Below are 22,886 nucleotides of genomic sequence, written 5' to 3' on the forward strand. Positions count from 1 at the left end.
TTAGAAATGTATAAACAAATATTTAACAGTTATATCTCATTTAAAAATCTGTTACTAAAGATACAACTTTAAAATAATAATAATAATTCAACATTTGCCCTATTCTACATGCATGCATTTCTTCAAATAGTGGTCTAAAAAATAAAAATAAATAAGTGCCATGTTGTACTTGTTCTAACCTTTTTAAATGGCAAAAGTGCAATGCAACAAAATATTCCCTTAGCTACATACAAATGTACCGTGTTGTTTTTTCTCCTTCCTTTTTACAAATTTGTATGACTTCAGCACCAGGCCTAATTTGCTAAACAAGACGATGCCAATTAAAATCGACGTTGTGCTTCTTCAGATGATGCCAAGGAGCTCCTTGGCTGCATGCAGTCCACACGGAGCTTGCTGGCAAAATATGTCGGTGCATGCTGTCGCTTTTTATGGTTCCCAATAAGCCGTTCAAAGTCCAGCAAAGTCGCGGCTCTGATAAGCAGGACCAATAAAAGCTGCAGCAGCCTGGCAGTGTAAACACCTCGGGCCCGGAGAGGGCCTCCACCGCCTCCCTTTTTCTTCGTTTTCTTCTTCTTCACAGACTCCTACCTTCGCCTTCTTCTTCTTGTTCTTCTTCGTTTGGTGTTGCATTTACATAAGGTTGCTATCAGCCAGCCCACTCATTAGCATCTTTTATATCCCCGGAGCCAGTTGGCAGCATCATGGCAAAGTAGATCCATCCTCCTCGCCCTCGAACAGGTGTCAGACGGACCGGAGAGCGCGAACGGAACTTATACGCTTCTTTTTTTTCTTTTCTTTTTTTTTCATTATTTTTTGATGTTCTCCAACATGGTGTCCAAACTGACGTCCCTGCAGCAGGAGTTACTGAGCGCCCTGCTGGACTCCGGACTCACCAGGGAGGTCCTGATCCAGGCGCTGGACGACCTGGACCCAAACCCGGCCGCGGGGTTCGGGGTGAAGCTGGAGAGGCTGCAGGCACCGCTGTCTCCGAGCCACAAAGGCAACCCCAACGGCGAGTCGTGCGAGACGAAACCGGTGTTCCACACATTGACCAACGGCCATGGCAAGTCGGCCACCAAGCTGTCCGGCGACGAGGGCTCGGAGGACGGCGACGACTACGACACGCCACCAATCCTCAAAGAACTCCAGTCGCTTAACACCGAGGAGGCCGCTGAGCAGCGCGCCGAAGTCGAGCGCATGTTGGCGTGAGTCACTCGACACTTTCCCGTCCGCTTTAATTGTTTATTATTATTTGGAATAATTGTCGAAAGTGCCTCCGATCAATCCCGCACTAGTTTACTCCGATTTTATTTAAAAAAGTGATTAGATTATCTAGGTCACCTTCGTCTTCTGTTGTCGTTCTCAAACTTGGCAAGCTTCATCACAAATTGGACACATTATTTAATAAATCATATAATTATCATTTGCAATAATAATTTACAATTTCCCCTAAGCAATAAAACAAAGAGGAAGTTAAAGAGACAGTTACATAAAAAGTGTACACGAGGCCCAGCTACAACTAGGACTACTGCCACTACTATGTCATGCGGGTACTACGGTTAATACTACAAACATTAATCAGAAATAACTAATAATTATTATTTAAACTTTTCATCTAGCTTTTGTAACCAAAAGTAAAATCAGCAGTAAAATCTCTGCGACAATTAATACAACTAATTACCACAACTATTCATGCTACTAGTACTAGTAGTAAAATATTGAATTATTTTCTACTTTCCACCTTGCAAGTTTGAAAAAACATTTTATTACAACTGCTACTAGTGCTTCTATTAACTAGTGCTAATAATAAAATAAGAAAGGTTTAACTTTCAGGGATAAGAAAGAAGTTGAAGGAAAGGTATTGAAACTGATTCCACTACTACTATTTTGACTACTACCGCCCTAATAATACTAATATTAATTGTACTACAGCCTCTAATAAAATATGAAGACTATACTTTCCACCTCTCGAAGGAATGAAAGGTGTTTGAAAAGAAACAGTTTATTACTTACTGCTATAATTAATACCAGTGTTGATATTATTACTACTAGTGCAATTTATACTTTTTACATAGTGAGGGTGGCAAAATGGGTATGTAAAAAAATAAATACATGACTACTATTAGTAATACGACTAGTACTGCTACTATTACGACGACGACTAATAACATTAAAATAAAAATCTACTGTCCACCTCGCAACGATAATGAAACAGGTTGAAGGGAAAATAACGAAATGATGACTTACCACCTCGAAACAATAACGAATTAAGGAGGAATCTTCGGAAAGGTGTAGAGTTACGACATTATGAATATTATTTATGATTGTTATTAAAAAGAAGAAGAAACACGATGAAAGGGAATTTTCCGCAAATGCGGCGGAGCGGAAAGAGCCGCAATGACGCCGGCACGTCAAAACCACGTGGAGCGATCGAACCAGCGCGTGGACTTCTTATTAATTTTATTCTATAAATCATCAACTGGAAGATACACAGTGTCGCGATTAGGCTTCAATGGACATCAGGTTATTCATTGTCAAAAAAAAAAGTTATATACTAACATCTCTCACACTTCCGCGGGCCTCCACATTCTCAAAACAAACACACGCGCGTGTTGTTTTTTCGTTATTAACTGATGAAAAAGTGGCTGAGGTAATATGTCTTGTTCGTTTAATTGAATTGTTTTAGGTCCGCGATTGTTTCTATATTTTGAAATGTTTAATTTGCGAATTGTTTCGTCATAAAACGGCTGCCAATCCGCTCGGAAAAGTTCACTTGAAACACTTTATTTATTATCACGATTATTCATTTTATTACGACTATCTTACGTATTAATTAACGACTATTGGCCAAAGTGATGCATTTTGTCGACATTTAAAAGCAGACGGCGTCAAGTGAACTTTTAGATGTTTTCTAATGAGATGCTTTTCTGTAAAGTCCAAAGTTTTCCATGCTGCACTTGAGCGCACCTTTTGAAAATATTTACAGCAGCTTATTCAAGCTGCAGTGATAGAGTGCCCTCGTTTTTTTTCTTGTTATATAGCCTCCAAACAGGTCACGGGGACGTTGTGATCTTAGTCATAAAAACTATGGATAAAAAAAAGTGGATTATGATACAGCTGTGGAAAAAAAGTTTCTCTGATTTGTTGGTGTATGTGCCTATTTGGGCAGGAGGCATGGGTAGATTGGTTGATTCTCAAGATTTTTGCAAGTTCCACCCAAAGAAGAATTGGCTCTCCAAGTACCACCATAATGACCAACGTTAAAATACAGCAGCATAGTAGGCCTAAATATTTATCAAAAATGAGACAAGATATTATGGAAGAAAAAAATGTATGACAAAGTTGGGATATTATTGGAAAAAACAACAGGTTTACAGATATATACTCGAAATATCACAAACCAAATGCTCTTCATTAGAAAAAAAAAATTGACGGAAAAAAAAGAAAACTCCAAACCTCTTTTTAAAGAAGACAAGATGAACGCCATAAAGGCTGTCAAATGTTCTGTCTATAATTCATGTTTTTATTGTTGTAAGCGTTAATTGACCAAATAATCTTTTTTTTCTCCATAAATCGGCTGATTAATTAGTTCTTGTTTTTTTTTATTCAGCCAAATATCAGAAATGGCATCAGCCTAAAAAAATATCTGTCGGTCGACCCGAGCATTGAACTTTTAAAGTTAAATACAACTGAACTTTACTTGAGCTGTGATTCTTTTGCGCACCACTAGACGGCACCTGCATACCCCCAAAAGTACTTGTATCGCACTGACAATGACTGCTTTCGAGCATGTCTTTGCCGAAAATGAAGACTATTGCAAAGGTGGAGTTTGACTTTTTGTGTTGTTGCTGTGGGTGAGCTGAACTTATTTGGCCTCTTTTTTTCGCGATAGGGAGGATCCATGGCGTGCTGCCCGCATGATCAAAGGTTACATGCAGCAACACAACATCCCTCAGCGCGAGGTGGTGGACATCACAGGCCTCAACCAGTCGCATCTGTCGCAGCACCTGAACAAGGGCACGCCCATGAAGACCCAGAAGCGTGCCGCCCTCTACACCTGGTACGTGCGCAAGCAGCGGGAGATCCTCAGACGTAAGTCACCAGACAGACAGACAGATGGGGGAAAAAAAAAAAAATCATTCACACAGTCACAGCCATGTGTCACCCATACAGTATATTCCATTAAAATTTATTTGTATGCACTTCATTTGCTATTATTTTCTTGACGATAAATTGTATTATTTTATTGTCAGTTTGATCATCCTATGTGTATATATTTAGTTCCATAATTGTTCATTATTGGTATGATTTCATTATTATTATTGTTATAATGTTATCTATAAACCTTTCGAATTTTATATCCCGCGGAGAGTCAAGTTTGATCGTCGCATTTTTCTTGGAATATTTTATTAGCCGGATTTATGATATTTTTAAAATTAATTTTAAATGATTTATTATCAACATTAATTCATTTGTTTTTATTATTGCAAAATTTATAGTAATATATGTTCAAATAATTGTCTTGTTCATGTTATTTAGAATATAATTCTGTTATTATTATAACATATTTTTCAGAATCCCTTAAAATTATGTAATATAATATAATAATTTCTTATAAACACATTTTATTTCAATTAATATTATAAATTGCATTATCATTGCTATTATTAAATGTATTTAAAAAAACATTTTATTATAATATGCAATGTATATTATAATAGTGTTTAATATAAAAGTATTTCATAATTGTTAACCCTTTATATACATCACATAATGTCTGCTTTGGATTTTTATTTATTAGTAATTATATAATTGATGATCAATTATTATAAATTTTCATTAGAATACATGTATAACGTCACTTTGAGAAAAGAAGACTCGTGCCAACGGTTCTCTGCATAAAACACAACATGTGCTTGCTTCAAGCTGTTTATTTCACTGAGTGACAGCAGTGTAAGTGATTCTTATGCAACTATAAATATATCAAGAATATACTGTACGTTTTCCAGCAAGGGACAATATAAGGATAATCAATGTGATCATCAAAGATATGGTGGTAGCAAATTCAATGTGATTGACTCTCTTTTTAATTGTATTATTATGAATTACATTCTTTAAAGTACTAAATATATATCTTTGATTTCCTTATAATTCACTCACATATACCAATATGTATATGCACAAAAAATGTCATCCCATTTATTATGTATGTATTTATTTAGTATATTTTCATTGCATTACTACTCGTTTTATTCCTATTGCATGGAAAAGCCTTGGGTCACTATTTACCTTTGATATTTCCCCAGCAGACATACTGTAAGTATTCAGTGGAGTGGGACACATACTAAATTTACCTAAAGTGTAGTTTACAATATTTCAATAAAACTCGTAAAATTTAGTGATAATGTGGATTTTTTCCTATTTGACATCCACCCTCTTAGCTGTCCTCCATGAAACAGGAAAGAGCTCGCTGCTCTCTTCTCACACAAATGAGCCCTAAATTCTCACTCACTGGCACATGTGACCCAAGACTTTTGCACAGCGGGGGTGGCCAACCTTTCCCCACAAACAATTGTCCTGTTTATTATGAGCATTTGTGAGTTAAATCGGGCTTTTTCTGACACTTTCTCACCAAATTTCATTAAGACAAAACCTACCACGAATGCGTCATATGTATATTGAATTTGATTCGTGTCCATCGTGACAGGTCGCACTAAATTCTAATAAGAACTTATCCATTCTTGTTTGACAGTGCCGTTTTAGAGCAATTTTGAGAAATTATTTGATTGATGATGTCAAATCGCAAATTCTTTGGATGCTCCCTAAAATCTTTATGTCCACTGTCGATATGGATGGTGGATGCCATCCACCCTCCACATCCCTGATGCCACCCTCTACTCTCATAGGTCATAGGTTAACCAGCCCTGCTGTATTGTGTTGTCATGCTATTGGATTGTCTTCGAGTGTCTTGTCAAACATTGCGCAAAGCCATGCGCGCCGTCATAACAAGAACGTGTGTGCTTCTTCTTATTTCCGCAGAGTTCAACCAGGCAGTGCAAGGTTCTGGCTGCAATATGACTGACAAAGGAAATCAGGATCCGGTGTTTTTTTTCCCAGAGTTCAACCCGTCCGGTCAGAGCATGGGTCAGGCCGGCGGTGGCGACGAGGTCGGCGGTGAGCCCTCGTCCAAGAAAATGAGACGTAATCGTTTCAAATGGGGGCCTGCCTCGCAACAGATCCTTTACCAGGCCTACGAGAGACAGAAGAACCCCAGCAAGGAGGAGAGGGAGGCGCTGGTAGAGGAGTGCAACAGGTTGGTTCATTGGAATACACACACATGCGATAGAATTCTGTGTTTTCAGGCATAGCTTCTTGGAATTTTTTAACAGCAACCAAATTTCATGTAAATAAAGCAAACTGGCTTTCGTGGGTTAATTTTCCGAATAATATTCATGAGCTTAGGAACGTCCCTCTTTGAAGGATCTCTGAAAATGTCTCTGGTGGACTTCAATTGTTGTTTAAGGCATATGGCTTCTTGAGACTTTTTGGTGACTCACCTCAGGAAAAAAAAGCAAACTAGGATGAGAAAATAAAACAAGTTTAGTGCAATAGTTTTGAACTGACGAATCAGCAAAAGTATGGAGCTCAATAATGTACTGTCCCAATACGTCAAAACTGGAACTACCTCTTGATTTACTGTAAAATTGTTCTCAGGTGATTGGTGACCCTTGCTGTCAACTATATGCACAGATGTAAAAATTCTGCACCTTCCTAATCAACGCGGATATTCCCTTAGAGCCGAATGCCTCCAGAGGGGCGTGTCGCCGTCCAAAGCTCAGGGTCTGGGCTCCAACCTGGTAACGGAGGTGCGCGTGTACAATTGGTTTGCCAACCGACGCAAAGAGGAGGCGTTCAGGCAGAAACTAGCCATGGACGCCTACAGCACGCCAGCCACGCACAGCATCAACCCGCTGCTGTCCCACGGCTCGCCCCACCACCCGCAGACCAGCGCTTCACCCCCAAGTAAGATGATATGCTGTGGACTTTTTATGGTTAAAACAAAAAACAAAAATGGGGTCATTTGCCTGCTAACTGCTTCCTTGAAAATTTGCAGTTCTGACTATAACAAAAAGGACATTGTTAGTTATTACACTCAACTCTGTATTAAATATCAAATAATAATATGGTACAATGGCTCAGATTTTTTTTCCTGGGTTACACCTTGCCTTGTTGCTAGGCAGAATTGGTAAGGCATAAACAGTCGTTGTTTCCAAGACAACTCGGGGGCAGGTTGACTATGATGCTACACCACAGAGAAAGGACAGGGACACAAGCAAATAAATCAATATAGGATTTTTGAAATTTAAAAAAATAATAATATTCCAGTTATTCAATTAAACATTCATTTTATAAAAAGAAAAGGAAAAATATTACTACTACTACTAATCATAAGTACTATGATAAAATAAATAAACTGAAGAATTTGTGAAATCAATTAAAATAAATGAAAATTAAAATTTAAAAAAAGATCAGTGATCGCTACATTGCGTGGGGATGTGCATAACCCACTTCCTGAAAAAGTTGCAGGCAGGTACGAGAGCTGTTGTTTGACAAGGCCGCATGCATGTATTGATGCGATCACAGAGCGAGAGAAAGACAGACAAGTGATCAATGAGCGTGAGTGAGTGGAGCTGAGCAAATGCCATTGTCATTCGGATCTTCCACAACTCACTGAGAACAATCCGTATTGTACCTGCAATCTCCACTCCAAAGTCAGCGCGCTGGCCCGAGAGGACACAAAGGGCGGCCGTCCTGTGACGGGCTCAGGGTCGGCTCGGGGTCACTGGGGTGGTTTCGGGGAGGGGCCGGTGGCGGCGGATCACCGCCCTGCTGCGCCACCACTTCCGCGTTTGGTCGCGAGGAAAGGCGGTCGCCGTACCGCCGTGACCATTTCACCTCGGCGCTGGTGTTTGCCTTGCGAGTGATTGGTGTTGACAAAGTCTACCTGGAGTGTATACGACATAACAACAAAGCTGATAGCTTTATCCGCCGCGCCATCACTCAGCAGCCATAAAAGTGGCGGCGACCGGCCCATTGTGTCCACTCGTGTCCGAACATGAGGGAAAACAAACTGTTTGTCTTGGCTTTGCTCTTTTACCTTTTGATAAACCACTCGCTCCGTTGTATATTTGCCTTCTTTTCTTGCTGTCGGGCGGAGCGATATGGCCTGAAAATAAAATTCTCTACATTTTTTTCCACAAAATTTGGATTTTCAATTTTAAATCGAATGTATCTAAAGTTAAAGGACGTTATTCAAATCAAATTTAGCTTTTTGGATTTTTTTCCCCTTCTGAGATGCTTTATTTCTCCTGAAACCAAACAAAGTCTTTCATATAGTTTTAGTTCCAGCATTAACTTGTATCACCTTCCATCGAAAGAATTTAAATAAATATTATTTTCTTTTCAGATATAGTCTAGAACAGCTGAGTAGAACAGCTGAACTCCATTTGAAGTTAATCACTTTAAACAAGGCACTTTAAACTACTAAAATTGGCCTTTTTAGTGAGTTTTGTGAAATATATGTACAAAATGAGTTCTTGCTGGTTTCTTGTTCAAAAGTTTTTTGCTGTCTTTAAATGGTAATATTTATGCCAGAGAACCAATTGCACTGGAAAAAAATGCAGCATGTGGTTGTTTTGTGGTTTGCTTTAAAACCTTTGTTGTTGGGTTAGGATCGTGGCAATGTGGATTGAAAAGGTCTAAAGTATATTGAGAGAAAGTTTTTTGCACATATGCACATATTTTGTCCGGATATAAAATATACTTTTTGTCATACATCTAGTTAGGTGACCCCCCCCCAGTAGCAGGGATTTAAAAATTGTGGCCCTCTCCAGCATTTCAAATGCCCACCCCTGATCTATATGAAGTTCCATGTAAAAGGTCGATCTTTGGAGTGAAATGTGACAGTCAGAAAGGCACCTTCTAGTAATCTTGACTCCTGGATTAATGGCCAGCCTTTGGTTGTTGCGGTCGCCCGGCTCACCTGACCAGGCGTTGACCTCCACGATGGGCCTGGCTCTCAGCTGGCCGCTTACAAGGTGTCCTGCTGGCGTCCCTCCAACGGCATCAGCTGTTTTTCAGTGTCGGGCCATAATGTCCCGGTGGGGTGTCTCATTGCGTTGCTGGGGCACAGCCTGTATTATGCATGCTTAATGGTCAATTAAAGTCCTTTGCTACTACATCTCCCAGGCCTTTGATAAGGAGCTGCTTAGACTATACCCTTCCTCGGCGGGAGTCCCCATTGTCTGCTGTATTAGAAGACTGCACTGACTCCAAACTAGGTTCATTTATCTCTGCTTGTCCCTCAAGGAGTGGGGGTCACATTTTAGGAGGGTCACACCAACCCCCCCCCCCCCCAAGACCCTCCCTTTTACCTTTATGGGCTGCTGAGGCTGGTTGCAGACTGGGAGCAGCAGGAGCTGTCCACTGGGGTATTGGCTCTTTTTGGGCCAGACAGGACTGATGAGCCCCTAGAAAAGGGTGAGAGATGCTAATCCCTCCCCAACCCTCTCCGGCCCCACCCTCTCGCCTTCCTTCGCCGCACCTTCACTCACGCCCGAGAGTTCACCGGTGGGTCGGATCAAAGATTTCTCCTCTCGTTTTGTGAGCTTTCAATTACATTTTTAATTTAGATTGAATTTGGATGGCTTCAGAGGTCCGTCAAATGTTATTTGGAGATTTTGTTTGATTGTTATTAGATTTGAAACAATACAAAGACGGGTGGATGACATTAAATTGCAGAAAACTTGAGTTTTTGTCTCTGTTTGTGGCAGCTTTTTTTAATGACATGCTATAAAAGCTAATGCTCTAACAAGTGTGCCCCAATATTTTTGGGAGAAATTCAGCCCCTGAGCCCAGATAATGGATGGATGATTAGAAACAACATGTAGCTAGAGATACAAAAATGTCTCAAGAAGCCAGAGAAGCCTGAAAAGGCACAAGAAGCCTGGAATGGCTCTTTTCGAGTCATTCTGGATGTGACCAGGGTTGCTTCTAGGACCATCTCGTCCTATAGCTTTGTCTGACTGCCACAACTACAAGAATATATTCGGAATAAAATGTAGTCTTTGACGCCAATTTCACTGAGCAACCTGAAATTTGGGAGACTTGTCTATCATGTGTAAACCCCCCAAAAAGTCTCACAAAACCCTGCCTGTAAAGACACTAAGTGTGCCGCTTGACTTGACCATTTATCATTCATTTTGAGCATTTGTTGGGCTTCTTCATAAACTACTACATATTTTGTTTGATTTCTATTAAATTGTTGATATTAGGAAAAAAATTTTAAAAACGTGGTTGATTTCATTTCAAGGCTATATCAACGAGCCCTGTTATCAGGTAACACAACAACAACATGTTAGAGTACATCATTGTCATGCTCGGACATCACAACATGAGTACTATTAAGCTTCAAAATGTCAAATCAAAAGGCAAACCAGACGTTTAACTGTGATTCATTGTCCCCAAGCGCCCGTCCTCCAGTTTGTTCAACTTCATATTGTCTGCGCGGACATACTGGAGGCTCCCGCAACCCACGGCCGGGCCTTGTAAACACGACTGCGGGACAATAAAGCACTGCATTGGACCGCTGACCCCCGCTCGGAACACAATGGAAGGGCACTCATAAAAGGGCAGTTATCTAGACCTCTTAAAGCATCAGGATGCCATTCAGGGCCGCTTTGTTCAGTGCAGGTCATAACTCCAACTGCTCGGAGGCAACTTGAGGGACAGATTCTGCAAATACACTTGTCAAGTTTCAATCATGATTTTTTTAAAAATTTGTTTTGCTAAAGAGCCAGCCCCTCCAGGAATTAGCCATGTCTCAAACACTACAATAAAACTTTTGCCCATGATGTCAGGTGTGTAGAGTTCCACTTGTAAACAAACCTGTCTGTGTCATCTGACCAAGGCGTAGCCATTGAGGAAATAGGGGGAAAGATTTTTAGCTTTAGCTTCGTCAGCCGCTGTGACGGCGTATGACAACCAATAGAGTAACAACGACAAAAACGTCGGATGACGAACGGTCTGGCTGGGCTTCATTGACTTTCTGTTGAATTTAATGCTCAACAGCCTGCTAAATATTTCCATACTCATGCAAATGCTTCCGTGTTTAGTTCTCGAATGCAGCGTGGTGTCAGACGCGTGTGTGTTGCATCTCAAATCTATAAATACTCATTCAGCGTTAATTTTTAACAGAAATTACTGCTTACCATTTTTTTCTCTGCACTGTTCAGCCGTCCATACACTTTGCATTCCGCCATGATCGCTTTTTCATTGACCAAAATGCTGTGCGAGCCAGTACTGCCTGTGGCAGCCAATAACGATCCAGACTCGCCTTCAACGACGGTACATCATGGCTTCACTCCCAGGAGCCAAAAAGGAACAAACACGCACTTTCGCTGCCGAGGCATCTCGGACAGGGAGGTCCTACAAGCTTGCTTTAATACAACCAGTGTAACCAAAACAAATTTTTATGATTTTTTATTCTTGATTAGCCATTTATATTTTTCCTTCTGACCACCACAAGTATACTGTAGCGTACGTAGGTTGCAAAACGCACAGAATGGAAATTCAGGATATAGTTAACATGATCATCGAGGGACTGTCTTGTCATAATGCGCAACAAAAATGTCGCAAAGTTGGTTGCTGTGTGTTGTGTTACGCATGAAGCGCTCATTATCGCAAGAATATTGTTGGAGCTTGACTTTGCGCTGTGCATACGTCTGATCACTTTGTCACCTTATTGGCTAGACACCGCTGTGTTAGAGCCTCGCAATGGCAGAAGATGTAAAATTGCCGACTGGAAGCCAAGATGTCAGAAATGCATGATTAGAAATGAGTTGAAATGAAGTTTGAAATGTCCATGCTTGATCCAATCCTTCTCCTCACCCACAGGCTCTGCTAAATAAATTTTGTTTTCTCAGTAAATTTTTTAAAAAATGCCTTCATCTTTTAGTGTATATCTGGCAGCGCAACCCCAATGAACAAGTTATTATCGTTTCAATTCACGTCAGCAGTAGTTAGTTGACTTGGAAGTATCATGATTGTTAACACGTCTCTTCACTCAAATTCAACCAAACTCTTGTGAATTATCTGAGCTCTTGTCATCTCAAGATTGCAAGAAGGCCTGCAGGTCCCCAACGTGAGCGCCATGTAGTATCAAAGGCCACTTAGCCAACCCCAGGCTGCGCTCATTTCGTCCGGCCTGCATATAACAGACCTCCTGGGTCTCCGCAGGATGTACCGTGTCCTTTTTTTTTTTTGTCAGCGCAGCGCAGCACCGGGGCGTGTCTTTTGTCAATGCTGCCCTGTCCTCCAGCTTGCCTGAGGTGGCGCATGGATGCTGTCCCCTTAGTGTCCCCCCGCCCCATCAACCACCAGGCGCTTACATGGCGCTGACTCATTTGGATTTTAGATAATCAGTTTTTTATACAGCAGTGGTTCTCAAACTGGGGTCCACGAGTGTTGTTTGGGGGTCCAGGAAATCGTAATGGATCATTTAAAAAAAAGTTTATACTGTGGATAAATATGTATTAGTGAAAATGAATTATTCTTAAACAGGTCATAAATATTTAAGGTGGATTATGAGGTGCTATTGAGAAAAAAAAAAGTTTACAAATCCCTGTTCTACAGTGTTTAGTTGCTAAGTTGTGAGCAAATGAAGTCAAGTGACTTTGTTTGAGGAGATTCACACCTCACCGTGAACACCCCCAAAAACAAGACAGATGACTTAATTAACCTCAGTCAACACAATTAGCAGTTAGAGCACAGTTGGGCAAATATTGCATCAGGACATGCAAGGCGCACGCTCAATGTGTGTGGAACCTAAAACACCTTACACTACTACTATGATTTTACAAAAAAATTAAAGGAGGAAGGAATGCTTGTTGAATTTTGCTACTGACTACTTGCTGACTTACGAAATGTTGCCTGTCCGTTATTCATCCTAAAAGACAATTTAAATCAAAAGAGGGTGATGGACTAATTTAATTCAGCGCTACGACTTGCTGACGTCACGCTCTGAATGTCCTCATAGAGTAATTACCGTAAGTCTACAACCTCTCGTATGTGCATGCGTGTGTGTGTTTGGTCGGTAGGTAAGTAGGGCGTTCCGCTGTCGCACCTGGGTCATGGACAGAGAGGAAGATGGGAGATCTAGAGTGCAAACAGTCTGTGTGTTCGTGTATGTGTGTTCGTGCGCGGATAAGAATGTGTTTGACATTGCTTCTAATTGTGTAATGTTGACTCTGTTGATATCACAGCGGGGACCTTGCATCGGCAAACAGTCAACTGTCAGTCAGTGTTGTCGTCTAGCATTCCGCAGCTTTAGCTTAGCTTCGCCTAGTTTAGCTTATGGCGGTGAGGAAGCGCACATGTCGTCATGCGGGATGGCCTTGGCCGAACGAGGTTGATAGCAGGGACCAGGGCAACGGAGGCAATGTGTGTGTTTGCTCTGTCAGGCTGAGGTAGAGAAGCAGTGTGAGGGAGATATTTGCCGTGATCTGATGTTGTTGTGCTGACATACGAAACTTGCTGTTTTCAAAAGTGTCTTTAGTGTCCAACTGGTCTGCTCCACTGTAGAAGAATCACTCAAAATGAGCTTTTTTCTTCAATAAGTTCTTTAAATTTGCAGCATGGAAGCTACTGTTAATGAGCTAGATACCATCTGTTAACGTTATTTTGATAATGTACCATATTTATTCATTTAAATTCAAATGAATCGTTCATAAGAATGATTTGAAATGATCTAGATTAGCATCGACGGACACATTAGCAAGCTAGCCAGCACATATAACATAATACTTGTTGTTTCTCGTACCATATGCTCCTCTAAGCTTACTCTTTTTGAGCTATTTTTTTTCTTCTAACAAACAATATATTAAAAGAAACGTTCCTGTTGTTTAACATAATATCTGTGTAAACATACTCTTAGCTATGTTCTATTTTGTGTGTATTTTTTAGTGCGCTACAGCCAAGGACCTGGCGAGGTGACGTCATCCACTAGCATTAGCCACCACGCTAGCAGCGGCATGGCCACCAGCCAATCAGTGCTCCAGCAGGTGTCTCCAGGGGGACTGGACCACAGCCACAGTCTGCTGTCACCCGACGCCAAGATGGTGAGTGAGCACACCTGGGTGGCCCCACCCTCACCCCCACTTCCAACATCGCAGACCTCAGATTAGATAAGAGCCACGCCGTGTTTTAGCAAAATTAACACATTATGCTGCCGCATTGGTTCCTCGGCGGACAAAGAAACATTCTGTGCTCATCGATTAAACGCCATCCTGACAGATAGATGACGCATGCGTTTATATCTATATATTTTTGTAGGTTCTCTGCAGTGCCCTGTTCAAATATTTGCTTTGTGACAAGGAACTGTTAGAAAGTTGCTGATTTAAACAGGACAAGAAGACATAAAAAATTGTAATTTAATTACCGAAAAAAATAAAAATGTAGTTTTGCATTGCAGGTGACATGTTGTAATTATTATTTAATTATTTTAGAATTCTTTTATTTCATTATCATTAATATGTATGTATATATACAGTATAAGTGCTGTAGGTTTATATGTACCGTAGGAAAAAGATAATGACCCTAAACCTTCAAGAAGTGTTTGAAAGACCACTAAAAATTAAATTCCAATAGCAAGTAGGGACATCATCTTAGATTTTAAACTTTTAAAATCGGAGGAAATTTGACATCTCAACAGATGAAATAGAAAAAAAAATTGTTTTTCATTATTTATTATCATTATTTGATTATTATTTAACATTTTGTCCATCCTTTTTTTTCAGCTTTTGTTTTGTGCAAGAAATTATGCTACGATAGCTAAGTCAGAAAAAGTAGTAATGGTACCCGTGTGGTTTCAGATTTCGGGTTCGGGCGGTGGCCTCCCTCCGGTGAGCACACTGACCAACATCCACAGTTCGCATCACGGCCACCAGCAGACGCAAAACCTCATCATGCCGCTTTCTGGAGTCATGGCCATCGCACAAAGTATGTACAAAAAAAAAAAAGCTTCAAACACTACACTACTGACTTGAAACTCTAACCCTTGTTTGAAACCCTAACCTAGGTTCATAAGCTATTTTGAAACACCATCCCTGACTTCAAGCACCTTAACCATTGTTTGAAACCCTCACCTTGCTTTGAATCCCTAACCGCCGGCGCGCTTTTGTGTTCAGGTTTGAACACATCGCAGTCTCAGTCGGTGCCAGTGATCAACAGTGTGGCAGGCAGCCTGGCGGCCCTGCAGCCCGTCCAGTTCTCGCAGCAGCTTCACAGTCCTCACCAGCAGAGCCTCATGCAGCAGTCGCCCAGTCACATGAGCCAGCAGCCGTTCATGGCCGCTGTCACGCACTCGCACAGTCAGTAACATTTCTCTTCATTCAGCTACACAAAGTACCGCGGTGCCTTGAATGTGTGTTTCAATCATTCCGTGACCACGATCATCACTCAAAACTAGGGCCCCACCGATTAATAGACCGATATTAGGCCTTTTCAAAATTATAATAATCGGCCGATTAAACGACAATGTAACCTTAGTTTCTCATGAAACAGTAAACTCTGGTCCGTAGGTATGAGCAGAAACAAAAGATGTCTGACTGCATTATTTTTGTTATTTATGTACTCATTTATTGGCGAACTCAATTTGACTTTCCACATGGCTGACAGAACACTTTTATGTGCGAATTACATCCTTAGCCATTCTCTCGCATGCCCATTAAGACGCTATGTCTGCAAGTATATATGTGTTGATACGGTTTCTATTCAAGTGATCTTAGTGATCATTATTAATATTAAAATTGCCTCACGTTTCAGCTGAATTCTTTTTCTGTGCATCATTTATTCCAAATGCAAAGCTGATGTTTGACATGTGAGAAAGGCGTCGTCACTTCATGACTAAGGCAAGAGTGGGGTAGAAGAAATGTGATTTAACGTTAAAAGGCATCATGCCATGAATCATGTTTTGCAATACAATAAAAAAAAAGCAGTCAAATCTTCTGCCTGTAATTCATATTTTTGTTAAGAGTCCCAAAAAATAAGTTGTTTTATTCATTATAAATTTAATCAGGAGATTAATCGATTATCTGAATTTTTTTTCTGTCAAATATCAGCATCGGCCCAAAAAAAAAAAGAAAAAAAAGAATCCATGTTGCATCATACCCGAAACACTCTCGCGCCGTCTTTCCTCATTGAAATTAATGGAAATGTTGCTGTAATGTGCCGTTTTTCGCAGAGGATAAAAAGTTATCCATCCACCTCACACATGTGGCATATCAAGATGCTGATTGGACATCACTATTTCCTTTCCACCCGGAAGCGCGCTGACACCTATTGTTATACAAACATTCTATTTTTGTATCCATTTATTTTAAATGGAATATTTTTTTTCTCCATCTCCCTGCAGTGTACCCTCACAAGCAGGAGCCTCCCCAATATTCTCATCCGTCACGCTTCCCGTCGGCCATGGTGGTGACGGACGCCAACAGCATCGGTACTCTCAGTTCCATGTCGGCCAGCAAGACGGTCAGTCTCGACTCCAAAAAATACACTTCTTCTGCACTCTCTCTCAAACTGCTCACCTCATGATCATGTAGTATTTGTGTTTAAGTGTTTGTCACTCCAAACTATCTGCACAATAATGAATATACTCACATGGCAACAGTTCATGCAAAAAACAAAAAAAATGCAGCTAACACGTTTATGGGGAAGCTTTGCAGAGGGCTGGGACGTTGCCAAAAAGAATTATTATGGAAAGAAATGCCGACCCTTTCAATGATAATTGATGGAAAGAGATTTCTTTTTGTGTTTTTTTTTCAAAGGTGCTTTTATACTTGAAATAAAATATGTTTTCAAATAATATATGCAGTTAAAAATCAGAGAGACTGTCATACACAAAATCTATTCTATTTATTTTATCTCTATTTTGCTTTTTTAGTGTTGTTTTTAATTAAATTTAAACTTTTTGCGTGTTTTTTTCCCCTCCATGTCATAGGTATGTTTTTTTGTGTGAAGGCGCAAGTTTAATTACAAACTATTATGTTCATAAAATATTTCATTATGATTTGTCTTTTATTGGATGGCCAAAATTTATCTTTTGACATTTTTTTAGGATTCTTTTGCCTGTCTTTATTATTTCTCCGCGAAGAATTAAAATTCTAAAGAAATTCTTATAGTAAAAGTTATTATATTAAAATGTTTATTTCAATAATTGATAGTAGTAGTAGTAGGTAGATTATTTATTTATTTTTGTTAACATTTTCCTCACTTTCCTGTGATTAACTCACGCATCTTAATGAGCACACACACACACACACACACACACAGTGTTTTCCTATGATGGCGTGTTGACTTGTTGACTTCCTGTCACACATTAGGATGCTCCGGTAAACAAGATGGTGCAACTCGGGGGTCTCTCCTGGGTAAATACTTTGTTTTATTAGTCCAGTAAATGCACACATGCACACACACACAAATATACTCCTCCGTCCTTCCATTTCCTTTCCAATCTGCCTCTCGTTCCTTGGAGCTGAACACGCGCTGATTGATGGTGTGAGGAAATGAGGCTCTTAATGCAACTTCTCAAGCTTGGTGTTATGCTACAGTAGATAGCGAAGAGCTCATGGGGGAGGGTTGTTTGTCGTTGTCTTCTTTTTTTTTTCACATCGGTTCAGTTCAGTGTTTTTAACGCATCTAAACTTGTTGAAACACGTTCTAAAATGACAAAAATAGTGGGGAATAAATATGAATGACTAACGAAGTGGATAATGAACATTTAACATCACTTTTAATTTTAGTGAAGACTTTTGATGGTTTAAATAGGGAGGGCAGGGAAAGGGAAGACATTTTGCGAGTTAGGTTTTTAATTAAAAAAATGGGACAACAGACGGCAAAACATATTATCAACTTTTATTAACAACTCAAGCAATAAAAAGCCTCCCTATCTGCTCACCAACACTCGGGTAACATAACTGCATATAAAAAGTCGTCACATCCCCGTTCAAATAGAAGCTTTTTTTTTTTCTTCAGCCTTGATTGGGACCTTAGTCAGGTTTAAATAATGAACTTCTGCTAGAATGCAAAGATAAATTTATTTGGGTTTAAACAGTATTACCGTACTTAAACTGGTGGCAGGTGTGTGCTGATTCCCATTTAATATGTGTTTGAATGTGACTGATGAAATCTCAACTACCACCCAGCCTGTTATGAAGACAGTGCGCACGTGCAATACACGTTTACTTATACTTATCCTCTCAAAAAGCGATAATTTCTTTTCAAATCTGTTCATAAATGGCGGGAAATTATTTATCTTGGTCACTCTTTTTTTGTTTTTCATATCACACAAAACCGATATTTCAACAGGGGTGTGTAGACTTTTTATATCCACTGCAAACATGGGTCTGTTGTAAGAATGAACGTAATACAGAATCTTGTTGAAAATGAAAATACACAAATGAGTTCTATCCAAGTCTGAAGTGTCGTTTTCACTGCACTGCTTCCTCTTTCTGCCTGTGGCCTGAAATGTCGTCGTTCGTTCACACGCTCAATTTCCCACGCTGAGCGAGGCCGAGCACTGATGGCGCCATGCCGCCTGACGGATGGGGAGGGAGGGCGGGGTTTATCAGGGGGCGGGGAGCTCAGGAAAGATGCTTTAGTCCAATGTTAACCGTGCAAAAGATGCTCCACTCGATGCGCCTAAAAAACGTATGAATGGATACTGGTTTGGAGTTTCACTTCGTGATAAATGTGTTGCCTTGCAGTTTCTTTATAAATAAAATTCAAATTTTGAAATTGACGCAAATAGTTATTCATGAAAAATTTAAAAAGAAAAATACAGGAAATACTTTCCTCTTACTTTTATGATTTTTAAATCGCTAAATAATAATAACAATAATAAGCGTGCTGTAGTCATTTTTGTTTTTTAATTGCTTAAAATTAAAATATTAAATTATTAAATGGAAGCAAATTTTAAAATGATATAGCGTAGTATCCATCAGCTGTATACATTTCAGATGGATTTACCTGCCATGGAAATATGGAAAAAGGAGTGCAATTGAGCTCTTCTTTATACTAGCTGTCATGTGATTTATTTAAGCAACAATTAGCTGGCGGGCCCTCCCAGGTATTTTCTTATCAGGGCTTTCTTTGGACGGCCCCGCCTACTTCTCATGACACTTTTTTTTAACAACACTCCCTGTTTACCCACAAAGCCTCCATTATTGCACCTGACGCTGACCACGCTGCCCTGCGGGTCACCTTGTTATCAGCTGTTTGCGCCGCCAGCCAGGTCCAAATAAATTCCACAAACAATCCCAAACAGGCTCCATTTATTTGGTCAGGTGTGTGGCAAAAGTATTCAAACTCTGTACTCAAGTGGAAGTACTGATTCTTTAAAAAAAGAAAGAAAGAAAGTAGAATGGTTGCATGATTATGGACTAAAAATAATTATGGTTATTATCATTCTATTACATAATCGTAATGTTTTTTTTTAATCAATATTGCAATCACGATCACAGTGTTCACAATTATTATTCAACAAAAAATATAAAACAGTTTAAACTACAACAAGAACATTTAAAACAAATGGATTAGAATTTTAGAGTACATGATTAATAAATATATATAATTTGCCTTCCTGCATCCGAAACAAGTCCAGACAACTGTTGTCGATCCGTTTCACTCGTTTGTTATTTTTGTTATACATTATGGCAGCCTAATGTATCCTGAGGCATGCTTTCACCCCCCTGGTTGGTACCTGACAACTAGTTGGAAAAAAATGCTTGGTTTGATATGTAATAGAGCCTGCTTTTGAAATGTAAATATCACCAACGATCAGGTTCATTCATTCGTGGCCGCCAAAATTCGATTAATTGTGCAGCCCTTCAGTGTGGTAATATAAGTACTGGTCAACTCCGACTAATTTTATGAATGAATTTATTTATTTTTTCTCATTTACAGTATTACATCGATTAAAATGTGTAGGATATGTCTGTTCTCATGCTGAACTGCCAAGCAGACGAAAATCGAGCTTAACTTCTTCGTGGCAGCGTAAGCGGTTACTCGAGGCAGAAAAAAGTGCTTTGAGCGTTTTTGTTTTTTTTAACCGAGGTTGTCAAATTAACCCGATTCAGCCTTAACTGTATTGTTTAAAAGATGGCAGCATGGTGCATGAGTTGTTAGCAGATCCATCTCACAATTCTGAGGGACAGTTTGAACCCACGTTTCTGCCTGCCTGTGCTCCATGTTTGTTTCCATGAAAAAAAAGGGAGCCATTTTGTACGCCCGAGCCTCAGTTTGAAAACCATTGGCCTACTTTTTGTCTCACGTCTGCTGTTTTTCTTCCACAGTGTCCTCTTCAAGCATGGTGAGAGCGTGTGCACCTGACCTCCTCGCTACCCGGCAACCCCAGTGCATTTTTCCTCTTCTTTTTTTTTTCCCACCTAACTCGCTTGCCCGTGACCGTGGCAACGGATGACGAAACGGGCGGGGGGGGGAGCAACCCAGAGGGGTGACAACCACGTGGCACCCACGTCGGAATGGACCAGAGTGCCTGCCAGGCGTGGATCGAGGCCTCTTTGCCGTCGTCACTTAATCGAGCAGGACGTACGATTGGTTAGCACAGTGTAAACCTTTTCGCGGTGACGTCACACGTACTTCCGGGTGGCAGAATACCTTTAACTAGTCAACAAATTCTTCCGCGTTATTTGACAAAGTCAGAGTAATTTGAAAGACAAGAGGGAATGGCTTAAATTATGATTTTGGCATCTTCCAATGTGTGAAGTGTCAGTCAAAAACAAAATTGTGCATATTTTTCCTCATTTTGAGGGATATTTTCCACAGAAACCTTACGATAATATATTTTATGTTTATCTGAGATTATGCTCATGTCCAGTTAGCAATCTATTCGAGAAATCGGCTCTGATTATTAAAAGAACATAGGTTATTTTGAACAAGGCCGTCAGATATCAAACTACATTTGTTTAACCATATCCCACCGGGCTTTTCCACGCCACAACGACGAGGCCCTCTAAAATGGCCACGCCAGCACGAAGCCCCCAGCCACATCCTGGCCATCACATCTGGCTTTTTCATTTTTTTCCATACTCTTCCACCGTCTGTCTGTGATGTTCGCCCACTTATGGCTGACGACAAGGCACCCTTAGGCAGCCGGCCAGCAGTCTATCTGAAGGCGCGACTATTGGATAGCCGCTAATTTCAGCAAAGGCGCTCAGGTTTTTATATAGCGTGTATGACTCGTGGCTCCTGGTAGACACACAACCAAATCCTCCACCACACACACAAAAAAAAGAAAAATAGGAAAACGGAAATGGTGAAAAACTGTTTAATGATCTATCTTGACAATTGAAATAAATCTCTGAACTCACTTTTCCAGGTGCAATGGCACCTCGTTAGCCTTAATAGGATGGACATTTGACGCTGAAATGGAAAGAGTGCTTTAGAGATGATCTTGAGTTTAGGCAAACATTGTCATGAATATGTCTTCCTCAAGCCCGATAAAGGAGGTTTGGTTCCCTGTTTGTCCGCTACTCGGTCGTCTTGCTTACTTTCTGCCACCCGGAGGTAACCTGGCGTCTGTTGTTTACAAACATTATGAAAAAGTCCATTCACTTGCCAAGCCTACTTTTTTATCCAAAGTGACCATACGAGGAAAATGAATCACGCCTTCGGACTACGCGACAATCGTGACACTTGTTGATCTGGCGTCTTACCGCCGCCACAAAGTCTTCCTGTCTGGCGCTCACTTTTGTGTATATAGTATTCTGTGATTTTTTTTTTTTTTTTTTTGACAATCTTCAGAGGACTATGCAAAGTTTCAGCACAGGAAGACGAGAAAATGAATGTGTGCGTGTGTCTGTGCATGTATATAAATGTGTATTTGTGTGTGTGTGTGTGTGTAAACTACATGAGTGACAGCACCAACAACAACTCGCACAAGCGTTTTTTGTTTTTTTTTGTTTGGGGTTTTTTTTTTGCGCAATGCTGCCTGCAGGAAAAAAAAAGGCCAAAGTAGACAAGAATTTTCTCCTCATCATCCATGTTTTGATATGAATATTGTTGATGATAAACTTGGACTCCCCACTCGCCCCCTATCCACTCCTTTCATGTTGTGAGCTCAATGGAATCCAATGGAGTGGGCGGGGGGAGGTTTGGGGGTGTCCCGACACCCAACAGTATTAGACATTCCCATGGAAACATTAGGTCATGATGTTGGGTAGCGCTTTGACTGTTATGAGGTGCATGTGATTACTGCCGTCCAATCCAGAGGGGCTCTTATTCATACCCACATTGTGTGCGTGCGTGTGTGGGGGTGTGTGTATGCGTGTGTGTGAGTGATTTTTCCTCTCCTCTTAATGTATTATTTTTGTATAAAATGGAAATCAATCTTAAATCATTATTTATACGTGCTGAGGAAATGTTGATATTTTGAGTAAAGCTTTTTCAAAGTGAACATTATTAAAGGCTGCTTGTCGTTATTTTGCTTGACCATGCTGACCTTTTGAATTTGAATTCATATTTAATTAGTTTTTTTTCTTCTTATTAATTTGACTTTAGATTATTAATTTAGTTATAATTATTTTGTTTTTATTAATGCTTTATTATATAGTGTGTTTGTTTTATTTTTTTTTTCATTTTAATTCAATTTCTTTAGGTTTTACTTTTTTTTGTATTGATTTTGTTTGCCTTTTTAAATTCAGTTTGATTACTTTATTTGAAGTTTTCTTTTCATTTTTTTTATTTTATATTTTGGCATTTGTTTCTTTCACTGCCAAATTGTTCATTTCCAACCAAAATGTGTCTTT

The 22,886-nt window shown here is 40.0% G+C and overlaps 1 protein-coding gene across 1 annotated transcript; it reads left to right on the top strand.

Annotated features, from left to right (window-relative positions):
* Nucleotides 1–541: 541 nt before the first annotated feature.
* On the top strand, nt 542–22,534 carry hnf1ba (HNF1 homeobox Ba). The gene is made up of 10 exons (XM_088301403.1): nt 542–1,205; nt 3,893–4,092; nt 6,040–6,313; nt 6,797–7,023; nt 14,023–14,177; nt 14,931–15,057; nt 15,246–15,428; nt 16,472–16,590; nt 17,442–17,486; nt 20,412–22,534. The coding sequence occupies exons 1-10, from the start codon at nt 817–819 to the stop codon at nt 20,430–20,432; spliced, it is 1,740 nt and encodes a 579-aa protein (XP_088157529.1). The 5' UTR covers nt 542–816; the 3' UTR covers nt 20,433–22,534.
* The last annotated feature ends 352 nt before the right edge of the window (nt 22,535–22,886 follow it).

Source organism: Idiotropiscis lumnitzeri, chromosome 7 (assembly GCF_059441095.1).
Source record: "Idiotropiscis lumnitzeri isolate Australia: NSW breed Sydney's pygmy pipehorse chromosome 7, RoL_Ilum_1.0, whole genome shotgun sequence".
Classification (NCBI taxonomy): Eukaryota; Metazoa; Chordata; class Actinopteri; order Syngnathiformes; family Syngnathidae; genus Idiotropiscis; species Idiotropiscis lumnitzeri.

Coding starts and splice junctions, on each gene's coding strand:
- hnf1ba (XM_088301403.1), top strand. CDS start 817: ATGTTCTCCAACATGGTGTCCAAACTGACGTCCCTGCAGCAGGAGTTA. Junction 1,206..3,892: donor GAAGTCGAGCGCATGTTGGC/GTGAGTCACTCG, acceptor TTTTCGCGATAG/GGAGGATCCATGGCGTGCTG. Junction 7,024..14,022: donor GACCAGCGCTTCACCCCCAA/GTAAGATGATAT, acceptor TGTATTTTTTAG/TGCGCTACAGCCAAGGACCT.